Below are 14,655 nucleotides of genomic sequence, written 5' to 3'. Positions count from 1 at the left end.
CTATTCTACGTTAGGTTCTTCAAAAGAAGAGGAGGAGGAGGAGGAGGAGGAGGAGGAGGAGGAGGAGGAGGAGGAAGTAGTAGTGAGGGAGGGAAGAAAAAAAAGGAATCCAATGAGGTCATGAATGACTTAATACAGTAAGAAGGAAATCCTAGAGTCCACGTGTGTCCACTCCTGACGGAGACCGGGCCGATGCAAAGGTAGATGAAGATGGGAAAGCTTGGTGCGCGGTTGTATTCCTGAAGGCCACTGACAGAGTGCTGGTACCCTTCCAGTCCGGGCACGATTTCAAAGAAAAGCCCTGGTAACTGCCTAACCTTTACCCTTTGCCGCGGAGGCGGGGTGTCAAAACACAGCCATTGGGCCACAACCGCCTCACCAACTGCCCAGACCAAGGACAAGCACGAATTAGGAGGATCCAAACAATCGCAAAGCCCGCCCCCAACAGCTCTACCAATCACACTCCCTCAGTTTCTTGATTGACTGGGATCGCGCAAACGCTCTGGATCAAACGTTTAGAGTAACCTTGATTGACTCGTTAAAGAATCTGTCTGAGGCCGATGATTGGCTGGGGCGTCTGGGCCCCGGCCAATCCCGACGGGGGCGGGCTGGTTGAGCGTCGGATTTCCAGCAGCTGTCCTTAGACACGGGTCCCGGGACTCCTCTTCACTCCTTGTAGGGCCCTGTCAGTGTCTAATGGAGCTTTCTTACCAGACTCTCAAACTCACGCACCGGGCGCGGGAAGCGGTAAGGAAAGCTATCCCAAGCAAGCAAAACCCAGGCTTGTGCCAGGAACTCCTGTTGCAACAGGCAGATTCGCGAGTCTCCAGTTGCTATGGCGACAGAGGCGGCTGCCCAAGTGGCGCAAGCGCATTGGCCCTAGGTACCCCTGGTGAAGGAGGCTGGGTTTGAAGTGGTGATCAAGGCAGGATAAATCTAGGGTCGAAACATGGAGGAGGGTTTGGGCATGACACTGAACTTTTTGAAACATAGCTGCACGGTCTGTATGTGATTAAGGAAACTGGATTTTGAGCGTCAGGTTAGGCTGCTCGTGGATGTGAATTTGGAAGTGCGCAAAATGAGACTGTTGAGCGGGGCACGCCTTTAATGTCCGCTCCTGGGATGCAAAAACTGGCTGGTCTGTATAGTAAGTGCCAGTCCAGTCAGGGCGGATACATAGTGAGAACCTGTCTCAAAAACAAAACAGAAAGAGAGAGAGAGAGAGAGAGAGAGAGAGAGAGAGAGAGAGAGAGAGAGACGGAGAGAGGGAGGGAGTTGAAAGAGCCTCCCCACCCCCCAAAACAAAACAAAACAAACCAAACAAACCTCCCATAACCCGAAGAGAGAATTCTAGGTTTGGGTTCTCAGTTGTCCTCACCAAGGCTAGAGCTCATAGGCATTAATTCACTCCCCCTACCCCACTTCAGGGTCTCCCTGTGAAGTAAGAGAATTAACTGTGATCCCTTTCACACGAGGTTTTTGTGAATTTACAATACATCCCATGGTATCCTGTGGTCTGGGTCGTCTGCTACTGCCAGCAATATTTCCACAACAACGAGCATGAATTGAAAGCTTATCGTATTGCAGGCACCGGGCATGAAAACAATACTGTGGGTACTGGGGGTGGGGTGGGGAGTGCTGCGGGTGCTGGGGAAAGATGAATAAAATTAAGGCCAAGAAAATACGGACATCTGGCGCCTACTCGGGGATTCAAGATGGGTCCTTTCTATTGATATATATATTTTTAAAGCTCCACAGGTGACCACTACATTGTGTAGCGAAGGTTATGAATCGCTGTTCTAGTGTCTTTTATCTTTTTTAAAAAGTATTTATTTTTTGTGTGTGAGTGTTTTATTTGTGTGTATGTCTGTGCACCACCTGTGTTCAGTGCCTGCGGAGGCCAGAAGAGTGCATTGGAGCCCCAGGGTCTGGAATTACAGATGATTGTTAGCTGCCGTGTAGGTGCTGGGAATTGAACCCAGATCCTCTGGAAGAGCAGAGCGATTGTTGTTGTTCTTTAACTTGGTTATCATTATTATTTTTTAACCGAAGGTTCCCCTCCCTCCCACCTCCCCTCTGCCCCTCCCCCATCCACTCCTCCATTTCTATTAAGAAAAGTGCAGGCCTCCCATGAATATCAACCAAATATGGCATATCAAGTTATATTAAGACTAGGCACCTCCCCTCGTAGTAAAGCTGGGCAAGGAGTAGGGTCCCAAGAGCCGGCAAAGAGACAGACTGTACCTGTTCCCACTGTTCAGAGTCCCAGTAGAAGACCAAGCTACCCATGCAACTACAACAATATGCACAGGGCATAGGAGAGTCCCATGCAGGCTCCATGGTTGTCCATTCAGTCTCTGTGAGTCCTCATGAGCCCAGGTTAGTGGGTCTTGACCCTTAGGGCAGCCAGTGTTCTTAACCACTGAACCATCCCTCCAGCTCTTCTACCTTTTGACCTGTCAATAATACCCCCTCCCCCCCAACACACATCCTTCTGTTAGGCAAGTTCTAGTGAGAGAGTTGCCTGCCCGTAGCTTCTTCCTCACCTTCGCTGGTGGTGGGTTAAGCCTACTCCACTCTGAACTTGAACTACCTGCATCAGAATCAGAAGCGCAGCCTGATAATAAAATCGATTCTTGGGCTTCAGCAGGACTTACTGAAACAAACTGGGATGGGGCTTGTGAAACTGGCACCATAAACACAGGCCATGCTTTTTTAAGCACAGCCCTAAATGATCTCATGTTTCCACCATTCCAATTCTATCTAGATGTAGAAAAACTCCAAGCTACTTCCAAAGCACTCTGCTCAGTGGCAGATACTCTACAGAGAAGACAGTGATTGCTCATGACATAGCCAGTGGGTTATCTTAGGAATCTTTGTCTCAACTTGTTCAATAACCAACTTTCCTCCTTCCTTATACCTGTTCCATCTTCCTGACTCTGAGATCATGCACCAAGACACACCAGGTTATTCGAAATCTCCCACAGTTTCCCTTATAGAAGGAAAATGTCAACAAATATTTTTTTCTTTCTTTCTTTCTTTCTTTTTTTTTTTTTTTTTTTTGAGCTCAGGATCGAAACCAGGGCCTTGTGCTTGCTAGGCAAGCACTCTACCACTGAGCTAAATCCCCAACCCATATAAATATTCTTAATTCTACTTCTGTAACTTATCTTTAGTAGTTCCTGTTACCACCCCCATCCTGATACCCAGTGAGTCCTCACCTGCTTTGTTGAGTCTGCCTCTCTCCAGTCTTCACTGAATGGGATCCTTTTAATGGCTTTCCATTACACTTGGAAAAACAACTGCAAACTTTGACAGAACCTATGGATCAGTACTACAGTCTGTCGCAGGGTTCTTCCTCACCACCTTCTTCATCTCCCTCAGTAGCAGATTTATTCTTTCTGATCAGACATATCTCCAAACGCCATAGAGTTTGTACATTAAGAGCTAGTATCCAACTGTGATTAATTTATTACCTGTTGTCTGTAGGTAACATACTCTCAAAAACGAATTTTCTAAAGCAGAAAGACAAAGATTCAAATCTGGTTTTGTTTCCTTGTTTAGTTTTAGGCCCTAGATGGCGCCAAAGCAATGTTTAGATGTACTCAGGGTTAAATGCTACAGGATTGTTCTGCTTGTGTGTCCTAAGGAGGGAAAAAGCCATAGGTGGAGGAGGTGACCGGTGAGTTCATTATAAAGAGAACTGGCTGTCCACAGGAATTTTGGTCGCCTCATTCAGATACCATATCAGGATTTCCAGAATGTTTCCTTTAAGCCAAGTGTCTGGTGTGGCCCAGTATGTTCTCAGATTTGTCATATTTAGATAAAAGGAATTCATGCCCTCAGCTCTGAAAAGTACTGTAGCATATTGTAAGATATTTTCCTCTTCTCTCCTCCTCTTCTCACTCATTTTCTTCCTCTCCCCTCCTTTAGGAAGAATTTTTAATGGATAAGTAGTCTAGAGATGACTTTAGGTATATGGGGGAAAGTGTGTGGGTTATGTGCAATATGCTGTTACATTTTACCTAAGACATTGGAGATGCACAGGCTCTATCATCTGAAGGGGGTTGTGGAGCCAATGCAGCCCAAGACACCAAAGGATGCCTCATCCTCCACCCCGAAGTGTGTGTGTGTGTGTGTGTGTGTGTGTGTGTGTGTGTGTGTGTCTGGTATGGTGTGTGTGTGCAGGCATATATGTTGTATCTTGCAAGTTTTATCTCTTTGGAGAATTCTGATAAATACAAGTTTGTATCATAGAATTCTATGAAATACTGATGCTATTGGTGTCTTTGGGTGGCAGATTTTCTCTTACAGTATTTTAAATTTAGTGTTTAATTAAAATTAGACTATATCCAGGGGCTAGGAATATAGCTCAGTTGGTAGAGTATCTTTGTAGCATGCAGGAAGCCCTAAGTTTCATCTCCAGCACAATGTGAACTGGATATGACACTGAATGCTTGTAATCTGAGATAGGAGTTCAGGGTCATCTTTAGCTACGCGGTGAGTCTGATGCCAGGCTAAGATACCTGAATGGGACCTTGTCTAAACACACTATTAGAAACAAATAATGACTGGATGAATGCCCAGGAATGGTTTTTGGAAAGCCTGGTGTACACACTCATGTGTATATGCCAGATAACTGGGACACGAAGCCAGTTTTCCTTTCTCTCACCCAATCTCAGCTGATCAGAAGACGGCTATCCACTTCTTCCTCATGTACTTTTTAAGAGGTTTCTGCTTTGCCTAGGGTGAGCCTTTTATATTAAAAATTATTTAGTATATGATTAGCTAATTGATGAAGCAGTTGAGTAACTTTTAAAACGAGTGTTAAATGCCTTAGCTTTTAATAATTGCATGGATTCCTAAAAAAACAAGTAATTGAAAAATCTAATTACTTCAGTGTTTTCCTTCAAAGAACTGAGGCTTATTAAACTTTAAATGTTAAAACATTTAAGCATCTATTGAAATACCAATAGCTATAAACAATGTTCAGTTCTAAATACTGATTAAACAAGTTCTAAATCACCATAAAGCTAGGCTGAATTTTACGTAACTCACGCTTTATGCTCTGCTCGGTTCTTACACAAGGAAGATGAACCTACTTCAACGTTGACCACTGCTGCAGCCCTGTGGGCAGCTTTCAGAATGCTGCGGCTTTTAAAGCCGCACGTTGTATGCACAGCTGTATCCCAGCACACTGGAGGCAGAGGCAGGAGCACTGTTGGGAGTTCAAGGGTAGCCTAGGCTATATAGTAAGTCGTGGGCTGAAAAGCTTGACCATGTTTCAAAACAAAACAACAACTCAGAACATAAATAAATGAAATGCTGTTGTTAAACCATGTTCTTCTTGTACAACCTGGACCAAGAAAGGGAGACTTATCAGAGAAGCTAGAACACTTTGCCAGCATCATGTGGTACACATGGAGACATATTAGCATCACCAGGAATATCCAGGTTTTGTGTTAAAAACATTCTTACTGGCTTTCTTTTGCACAAATAACTTATTTTGGGAGGAGGGTTGAGATAGGGTTTTTACAATCAAACTCACTGTAGATTTTGCTGTTTTCTAACTTGCATTGATTCTTCTGCCTCGACCTCCCATGAATTACTGCCATGAGTCACTGTGCCTTTTAACCACCAAGATATATCACCCAGATATATCTTTTTTCTTTAGATTTTATTTTTAAGGTTTATTTTATTTTTCGCTATATGTATAAGTACGTGTATGTGCAAATGTGAGTGCAGACGCTCATGGAGTCCTAAGACAGGACAGTTGTGGGTGCTAAGAACTGAACTAGGGTCCTTTGAGAGAAGCACATGCTCTTAACCATGGAGCCATAGCTCCAGCCCTGATTTGATCTTTATCTGGATGTAGGTGTGTCTGCCATGTTCGTGGAGATGCCTGCAGAAGCATGGAACCCCATAGCTGTTGTTATAGGCAGTTCCTAGTCACCCAGTTAGGGTGCTGGGAACTCAGGTCCTCTGGAAGAGCAGCAGATGTTCATAACTTAGGAGCCCCATCTCCAGCCCTACCCAGATACATCTTAAAAGGACTTTTAAAAACTGGTATATGGCTGGGCATAGTGGCACACACCTGTAATCCTAGCACCTGGGAGGTAGAGGCAGGCAGATATCTGTGAATTCAAGGCCAGCCTGAAAAAGTTCCAGGTCAGCCAGGGTTACAAGTGAAACCTTATCTCAAAAAATTGATGTAGCCTTCTAATCCAATAGCTGGTGGCATAGCTGGTCCCAGAAGTAGCTCCCTTGCTGTAAGGACCCACGTTTGATCCCTAGTGCCCATGTAAAGAGAGGGATGTGGTGGTGGATGCCTATAGAACTGGACCGGCAGAGACAGAGGTTTCCCTAAACTTCATTGATCAGCCAGTCTAGCCAAATTGACAAGCTCCAGATTCAGTGAGAGATCCTGTCTTAAAAACAACAGGGCTGGAGAGGGCTCAGTGGTTAGGAGCACTGACTGCTCTTCCAGAGGACCCGGGTTCAATTCCCAGCACCCACACAGCAGCTAATGACAAGATCTGACACTCTCACACAGACACACATGCAGGTGCAGGCAAAACACCAATGCACATTAAAAAAAAAAAAACAAACAACAACACTACTACCACCACCAAAAAACCTATAGAAATAATTGAGGAAGATACCTGAGTGGATCTCTAGCATGCATGTGAGTGTACACACACACACACACACACACACACACACACACACACAGAGAGAGAGAGAGAGAGAGAGAGAGAGAGAGACAGAGACAGAGAGAGAGACAGAGACAGAGACAGAGACAGACAGAGACAGACAGAGACAGACAGAGATGAACAAAGAAAAATGAACTAAATACGCAACACTGGACCGCTGACTTTGGACAAAGTGGTGAAGTGGTGAGAGATGATTTTCTTCTTGGGAGCAGTGCCTGGATACAGGCACAGGATGGAGACCTTGAAGCATGGCAGGTTTTCTGAGTCAGGTTGGGATTTGGGGATTGAGGAGTCATAGAGAAGAGAGAGCTACACTGAAAAGTGACCCCATAGTTTTTCAGTTTGGGCTGGATATTAAGTTGCACGTGTGAGGCTGAGGAGACCCGTTACCAGGGAACTAACTGTAAACGGAACACTCACTGGTGCTCTCACATACTGGGAGATGTCTGAGTTCTGACCACGCCTGTGTGAAGAAAACTTGTGACTAGAGATCCCAGAACTGCAAAGGGACAAGCAAAACTTGGCTGAGTAAAGCCTGCTTCCGGCACTCTCCTCAGCAAGCCTTGGTAGGATCAGACTGCCCCGGAAAGCTACCCTGTCTGCCAAAAGAAAACAATTTCAAACAATGCCATGAAATGCTGACCCTCTGCGCTGTGCTGGTGACTTGCAATCACAGCACCTGGTAAACTGGGTCAGGAGGATCACCAGTTCAAGGCCAGCCTGGACTACCTGGTAAGTTTTGGGTCAGTCTAGACCTTATGTTAGAAGACAGCAGAGGCTTGAGAGTGTCCTGCTACCAAGCCTGACAACCTGAGTTCAGGACCTTCATGGTTAGAGAGAAAGCCAACTCCCCTGGATGTCCCACCTGTACTCCCCCCAAATAAATACAATTTAATAATGTTTTTAAAATAGAGAAGACAAAACAGAAAGTCTTGATATCCTCAATGTCTGGCACCTGATGAAAAATTGCTACAGCCATAAAAAACAAGAAAACCAGGACAAAAACTAGCCAGTATCAAATTGATCAGAAATATTACCAAAAACAAAATTAGTAGACAAGAACTTTAAAAAAAATACATAGTCAATGGGGCTGGAGAAATGGCCCAGGCTTAAAGGCACTTGCTGCTCTTGCAGAGGCCTGGGTACAGTTCCCAGTATGTACATAGTGGCTCGTTATTGTCAGTAACCACAGTTCCAGAGGAACTGATGCCCTCCTCTGGCTTCCACAGGCACCTGGCACATACATGGTGCACAGTCCCACCTGCAGGAAAGACACGCATAAATAAATACCCTGTCACAATATATTTAAAGATCAGAAGGAAAACTTGACCACAAAAAGGAGAAAAGCACGGGTATAAGAATAAAGTGGAAAGCTGGGTGTAGTGAAGCACACCTTTGTTTGTTTGTTTTTTGAGACAGAGTTCCTCTGTGTAGCCCTGGCTGTCCTGGAACTCACTCTGTAGACCAGGCTGGCCTCTGCCTTCCCAGTGCTGGGATTAAAGGCATGCACCACTACCACCTGGCTAATCCCAACATTCAGATGGCAGAAGCAGGTGGATCTCTCTGAGTTCAAGGTCAGCCTTATCTACATAGTGAGACCTTGTATGGTCAAACATATTCCTATAGATCATAAAAACCCCAAAGCCTCCAAGCAGGAGAAACACTTACTGACTTTGACAAAGCAAGCTGTTTTTGTGGGCTGCTGCTTTGAAGCCGAGATGACAAGGAACTGAGACAGCTTCCAGCCAACAGGCAACCAGAAACAGGCCCTCAGCCCCGAAACCAATAAGGAGCTTTCCACAGTCCTCCCATTTCAGTATTCTGAGTGCTGGAATTACAGGCATGTACCTTACCCTGCTTTTAAAAAAGAAAAAAAAAAAATCTAGATTCTTTGGAGAGAGCATGTGACATTTGTTTTTCTGATTCCAACTTACTTTGTTTAGCGTGATAATCTCCAGTTTTGCCCATTTTCCTGCAAACAATGTAATTTTGTTGTTAAATTTATTCATAAAAATTAACATACTGTAAAATTTCTTCTCCTTAGTGTATAGCTTCGTGAGTTCTGACAAGTGCATACAGCCATACAGCAACCCCAACAGACAGATGTAGAATGGATCTGTCGTCTCAAGAGGGTCCCTCAGGTCTTCCTTTATGCCTTCCTTACAATACATTGGAATCCCACACTACACTTTGTCCATCTCTCCACTGGTGGGCACCTGGACTGACTCCATAACTTGTCTGTGGTGAATAATGTCTCCATGAACATGGATGAGCAGGCATCTTATTGTATTCTTACTAAGATTTTTCCAAGTCTATATGCAGGACTGGTGTAGCAGATCATATTATACCTTTGTGTCTTGTTGGGTTTTGTTTGTTTCTGAGACAGGGTCTCACTGTGCTCTTACCACACGTGTTCTGTCACCCTCCCTACTGTTCCCTCTAAATGCTTTAGGAAGTAGTCTTGCTTTTCATTGCCCTTGTTGTTGTTGTAAGACTGTATCACTTGTAGCCCAAGCTGACTTCAAATTCTACTGTTGCTGAAAATGACCTTGACTGAACTTGTGAGTGTTGGGATAATAGCCATGTACTCTGTCCGAGTTACTTTTCTATTGCTGTTGTGATGGCTGTTTTTGGTTGTCAACTTGACTACACCTGAAATTAACCAAAACCCAAATGACTGGGCACACCTGTAAGGTTGTTTTCTTAATTAAATAATTTGATGTGGGAAGAGCCACTTCTAATCTGGATCTTTGTGGGGAAGATCCACCTTTAATCTGGGCCGCACCTTCTGCTGGCAGCCTATACTAAAAGACACAGAAGGAGGACACTTGCTCTCTTTGCCTGCATGCTCTTGATCTCCCTAGCAAGTCCATCCCTTCACTGGCATTAGAGCCTGTTTCTTTGGGATTGTGGCACACACTGAAGACCAGCTGAGACATCAGCCTCATGGACTGAACAACTACTGGATTCTTGGACCTTCCATTGGTAGACAGCCATTGCTGGACTAGCTGGACCACAGTCTGTAAGCAATTCTAATAAATCTTTCTCTCTGTATATAGATTCATTCTATATATTCTATTTCTCTAGAAAACTCTAATACAGCTGTGAAAAGATACCATGACCAAGGCAACTTGTAAAGGAAAACATTTAATTGGGGGCTTGCTTACAGTTTCAGAGGATGTCTTAGTGTTCTGTTGCTGTGAAGAGATACATGACCATAGCAACTCCTATAAAAGGAAAGCATTTAACTGGGGCTTGCTTACAGTTCAGAGGTGTAGTCCATTGTCAACATAGAAGGAAGCATGGCTGCACATAGGCAGACACAGTGCTGGAGAGTAGCTGAGAGTTCTACATCCAGATCTACAAGCAGTAGCAACATAGTCAGACACTAGGTCTGGCTTGAGCATTGGAAACCCCAGAGCCCACCCCCCCGTGATGCACTTCCTCCAACAAGGCCACACCTATTCGACAAGGCTGTCAAGTTTCTAATCCTGTCAAGTGTCACCACTCCCTAATGACCAAGCATTCGAATCTATGATCCTATGGGGGCCATTCCTATTCAAACTGCTATAGAGGGTTTAGAGCCACAGACAGGCAGGCATGGCATGCTGGAGCAGTAGCTGAGAGCTTAGCATCCTGATCCATAAGTTGGCGTCAAAGGGAGAGACTGGCATGGATTTTTAAATGGGCTGACAATGGACTACACCTCTGAAATGTAAGCAAGCCCCAGTTAAATGCTTTCCTTTTATAGGAGTTGCTATGGTCATGGTGTTTCTTCACAGCAACAGAGCATTAAGACATCCTCAAAGCCCACCCCCAGTGACTCCTAATCCTTCTCAAACAGTTCCACCAACTAGGAACCAAGCCATCAAATATATGAGCCTATGGGGGCCATCCTCATCCAAACCACCACATATTAGCAACTATGAAGGGAAAGATTGATAAAGTAGTCTTTATGAAAACTCTGTGTTTGTAAAAGATCCCTTAAGGAGAGGGAGAAAACCACAGGCTGTCCAAGGAGATGCTGGCAATCCAGGAACATCTTGGTCCAGTTTCAGGGATTGAAATTTTCTAGGCCTTGTACAGAATAGGAAAAGTGATCATGTGTGGCACAAACCTGTAATTGGAACATTCAGGAGGCTGGGGTGGGAAGCTTATGAGTTTGATGCCAGCCTAGGTTAAATAGTAACATTGTGTCTCCAAAACACTCCAAGCAAAACAAAACTGGGACAGGAAAGTGGGCTGAAGCAGCTTGATATCTTTTATTTCTTTCTAGGACAGAGCCCTTGGTGTTTTACAGGCCTCCTGACTTTCTGGGTCCAAGACTCAGCTTTTGTGACTGACTGGATCACTAAGAAGTCGACATCACCACTCAGTGTCTTAGACTTTTTTTTTTGAGACAGAGTCTCACTATGTAGCTCTGACTACACTCACAGAGATTTGCCAAACTACCTTTTGAAGCTGAGATTAAAGGAGTACACCATGATGCCTGGCCCAGACTTTTTGAGAGCAGTAAATAGCCTTGGAAAAGGTGGATTCAAAGGCCATCATGTTCTGTACAGCAGAAGATATGCACACACATACATATAGGTATACCATAAGGATAAACTCTGAGAGTGTGTGTGTGTGTGTGTGTGTGTGTGTGTGTGTGTGTGTGTACCTTGAGCCTATGTGCACAGGCTGTCCTTGAATGCCAAGGAATGACCTTTAACTCCTGCTCTTCCTGGCTTGCTATGTCCTGTCAAGACAAGGGACCTTAGATAAAGAATATTTCTGGAGTTAAATGGAAACCAGCGAAGAGAGAATGAGAGATGGTGTTTTCCAGGGCTGGCAAGAGAGTCCACCAACAGCAGTCTTACACAGAGACTCAGAGGCACACAGCAGAGAGTGAGAGCTTCCTTATGAACAAGGAAGAGGGGCTGGAGATTTCCTTTTTCATTTTTTTTCCTTGAGACAGCAGCTATGTAACTCACTCTGGCCTTCAATTCACTGTGTAGTTCTGAATCTGTATCTTAAGCAATGGGATGGCAGCTGTGTGCTACCATGCCTGGCTTGTTTTCTTTACAGTGAACTATGTTTCCTATGTCTTCCTTGTCTATCATTGTCTTTTAAAAAAATAATTTATTTTTATTTTGTGTGCATTGGTGTTTTGCCAGCATGCATGTCTGTGTGAGGGTATTGGATCCTGGAGATACAGATAGTTGTGAACTGCCATGTGGGTACTGGGAATTGAACCCAGCTCCATCTGGAAGAGCAGTCAGTGCTCTTAACTGCTGAGCCATCTCTCCAGCCACCCATCATTGTCTTTATATAATCAAATTTATCAAGGAAATCTGGAATACAAAGGGACAAAAATTGCAGGAAAATGGGTGAAACCATCACAATGCTTGGCAGAAGAAGCCAGAAAGAGAATCCCACGTGCTCCTCATATGCAGAATCTAGATTTTTTTTTTTAAAGATTCCATCCTGGCTAGTTTTATATCAACTTTACCCATGCTAGAGTCATCTGAAAGGAGGGAACGTCAATTGAGAAAATGCCTTCTAAAGATCTGGCTGTAAGGCATTTTCTTTCTTTTTTTTTTTTTTAATTTTATTTATTTTTATTTTATTTGCATTGGTGCTTTGCCTGCATGTATGTCTGTGTGAGGGTGTCAGATCTTGGAGTCAGAGACAGTTGTGAGCTGCTATGTGGGTGCTGGGAATTGAACCCAGGTCCTCTAGGAAGAGCAACCAATGCTCTTAATCACTGAGCCATCTCTCCAGCCCCTTGTAAGGCATTTTCTTAATTAGTGATTGATGGGGAGGGCCCAGCCCACTGTGGGCTGGAGGTCCTGGGTTCTATAAGAAAGCAGGCTGAGCAAGCCATGGAAGCAAGCCAGTAAGCCCTCCATGGCCTCTGCATTAGCTCCTGCCTCCAGGATCCTGCCCCATTTGAGTTCCTGTCCTGACTTCCTTCAATGATGAACAAACAGTATTGGATGTGTAAGCTGAATGAACCCTTTCCTCCCCAACTTGCTTGGCCATGGTGTCTCATTGCAGCAATAGAAACCCTGACTAAGAGAAGTAAAAGTAGAAGGGAATTAAGGGGACCAGTGGGAGAGAGAGGGGTTCAAGAAAGAAAGTGAATATGATTCAAGTACATTATATACAGGAATATAAGTTCATACGGGGCTGAAGAAATGGCTCAGAGGTTAAGAGCACTGACTGCTCTTCCAGAGGTCCTGAGTTCAACTCCCTACAACCACATGGTGGCTCACAGCCATCTGTGATGACATCTGGTGCTCTTCTGGCCTTCGGACATACATGGAGGGAGAACACTGTATGCATAATAAATAAATCTTTAAAAAAAAGTTCACCAGGGCGCAAAAGCAACTCCTTTCCCAGGCTGCATCAGGTGCCCACCCATCTGAGCATGACCTGGACTTGGCCATCTTTCCACATCCTGGGGAAGATCATTTGCAGCTGACTAGGGGTTGAGAGGAAGCAGCTTCCAGACACAAGAGTCTCCTGGGCCAATCCCCAGCAAACCTTCTTTCCAGCCATAGGCAGAGGATCCAGGGTGTGCTGCGGTGGGGGATATGTGTGTCACTTTTGCCATAAGCAAACTTTGTGCCTGTCCCACAAGTGAACGTTGTTCAGTCCAAGAAACTATTGTTCCTGAGCTTATTTAAAGGCTGCAGCTTTTTTGTTGTTGTTATTGTTGTTGATGAAAGAATTCTTTGCACGATTGTGTCATTGTTTGACAGCGCCTTGTCATTTGCCTAAGACAGCATTCTGACCACACTTGTGTGCTGTAACCTCATCTACTTCGGATGGTTTTTTTTTAAAAACTATTATGACTTTAAAATAAGGAGATTAAAAAAAACAACACTAATTTTTGCTTTGTTTTCTTGAAAAAAAGGTCAACACTGTTTTGTGATTTTTTTTTAAATTTGTGTAGCTTATGCACACTGTTTTGATAAAGGAAGGCAACATATTGGGGTCTATTTAAACTCCCCCTCCTCCACGCATAAGACCGTCTCTTCAGCTATGTGAAATTTTCTCTAAATTCTATGTGCAGAGCAGAGCAAACCACCCCCCAACTTCCTTTCCCTACCCCTGCCCAGCCCAGTGGTACTTTTACTAAATTGTTGTCTTGGATTTTTTTGTTTGTTTTATTTTATTTTTTAAATAAACTGACAAATGACAAAATGGTGAGCTTACAATGTTTACATAAAAGTTCTATAAGCTGTTATTTAAAATTTTTTTTTAAAAAGTTCATACAAAAACCCATTATTTAGTACAATTAATTGATGTTAATAAAAAAGGAATTTTAGAAAAAGTGTTGAATACAAGTATAGTTACTGTAGATATAAAAAATAAGATAAGTCTGGGTGTGATGGTTCATGCCTTTTATCCTAGCACCCAGGAGACAGAAGCTGGTAGATCTCTGTGTGTTTGAGGACAATGTGACCTACATAATGAATTCCAAGAGAGCCAGAGCTACATAATAGAGACCCTTTCTCAAAAAAAAAAAAAAAAAAAAAAAAGAAAGAAAGAAAGAAAAGGAAAAAAACAGCCTTCAAATAAATATGTCAAAAATTGTCAGTGTTTTAAACTTCAAGACTCTAAGACTTGGGGTGTCTGTCTTTAGTCTGAGATTTAGCAAAAATCCCATGTATTATGTTTTAGTAATTTCTCGGTTTATACAGTGTAACCAGAGATAGTTATTTATGCAAGTCCTGCACTGTCTACAAAGCAGGTTTTTAAGGAGGAGCAGCGATTTGAGGTGGGATGACAGGCACAGCCCTAGAAACCTGCAGGGGTCAGAGCCCTAGTTGGGATCATGAGAAGGATTCTCATTTCTGTCACAGTTTCAATCCGAGGAGTGCTCCTGGTATATCTTTGGTCCAGTCTTCTAATTTCTAACCTACTTGGCCACAGGGTGGGCAGTTCTCTGAGC

General features: G+C 43.8%; 1 protein-coding gene across 2 annotated transcripts in view; it reads left to right on the top strand.

The window, feature by feature from the left end:
• The first annotated feature begins 589 nt into the window (after positions 1-589).
• Positions 590-14,655, top strand: part of Katnal2 (katanin catalytic subunit A1 like 2) — a 67,681-nt gene continuing 53,615 nt past the window's right edge. The window contains exon 1 of one of the 2 annotated variants that reach the window (XM_036204942.1): positions 590-747. In XM_036204942.1, the coding sequence (XP_036060835.1) occupies positions 697-747 (51 nt within the window). In that variant the 5' untranslated portion in view covers positions 590-696. The remainder of the gene's footprint in view (positions 748-14,655) is intronic. The other variant, XM_036204943.1, reaches the window with a different exon arrangement.

This window comes from Onychomys torridus, chromosome 13, assembly GCF_903995425.1.
Source record: "Onychomys torridus chromosome 13, mOncTor1.1, whole genome shotgun sequence".
Taxonomy (NCBI): Eukaryota; Metazoa; Chordata; class Mammalia; order Rodentia; family Cricetidae; genus Onychomys; species Onychomys torridus.
The sequence above is the reverse complement of the archived record's forward strand: the minus strand, read 5'-3'. Positions and strand labels throughout refer to the sequence as shown.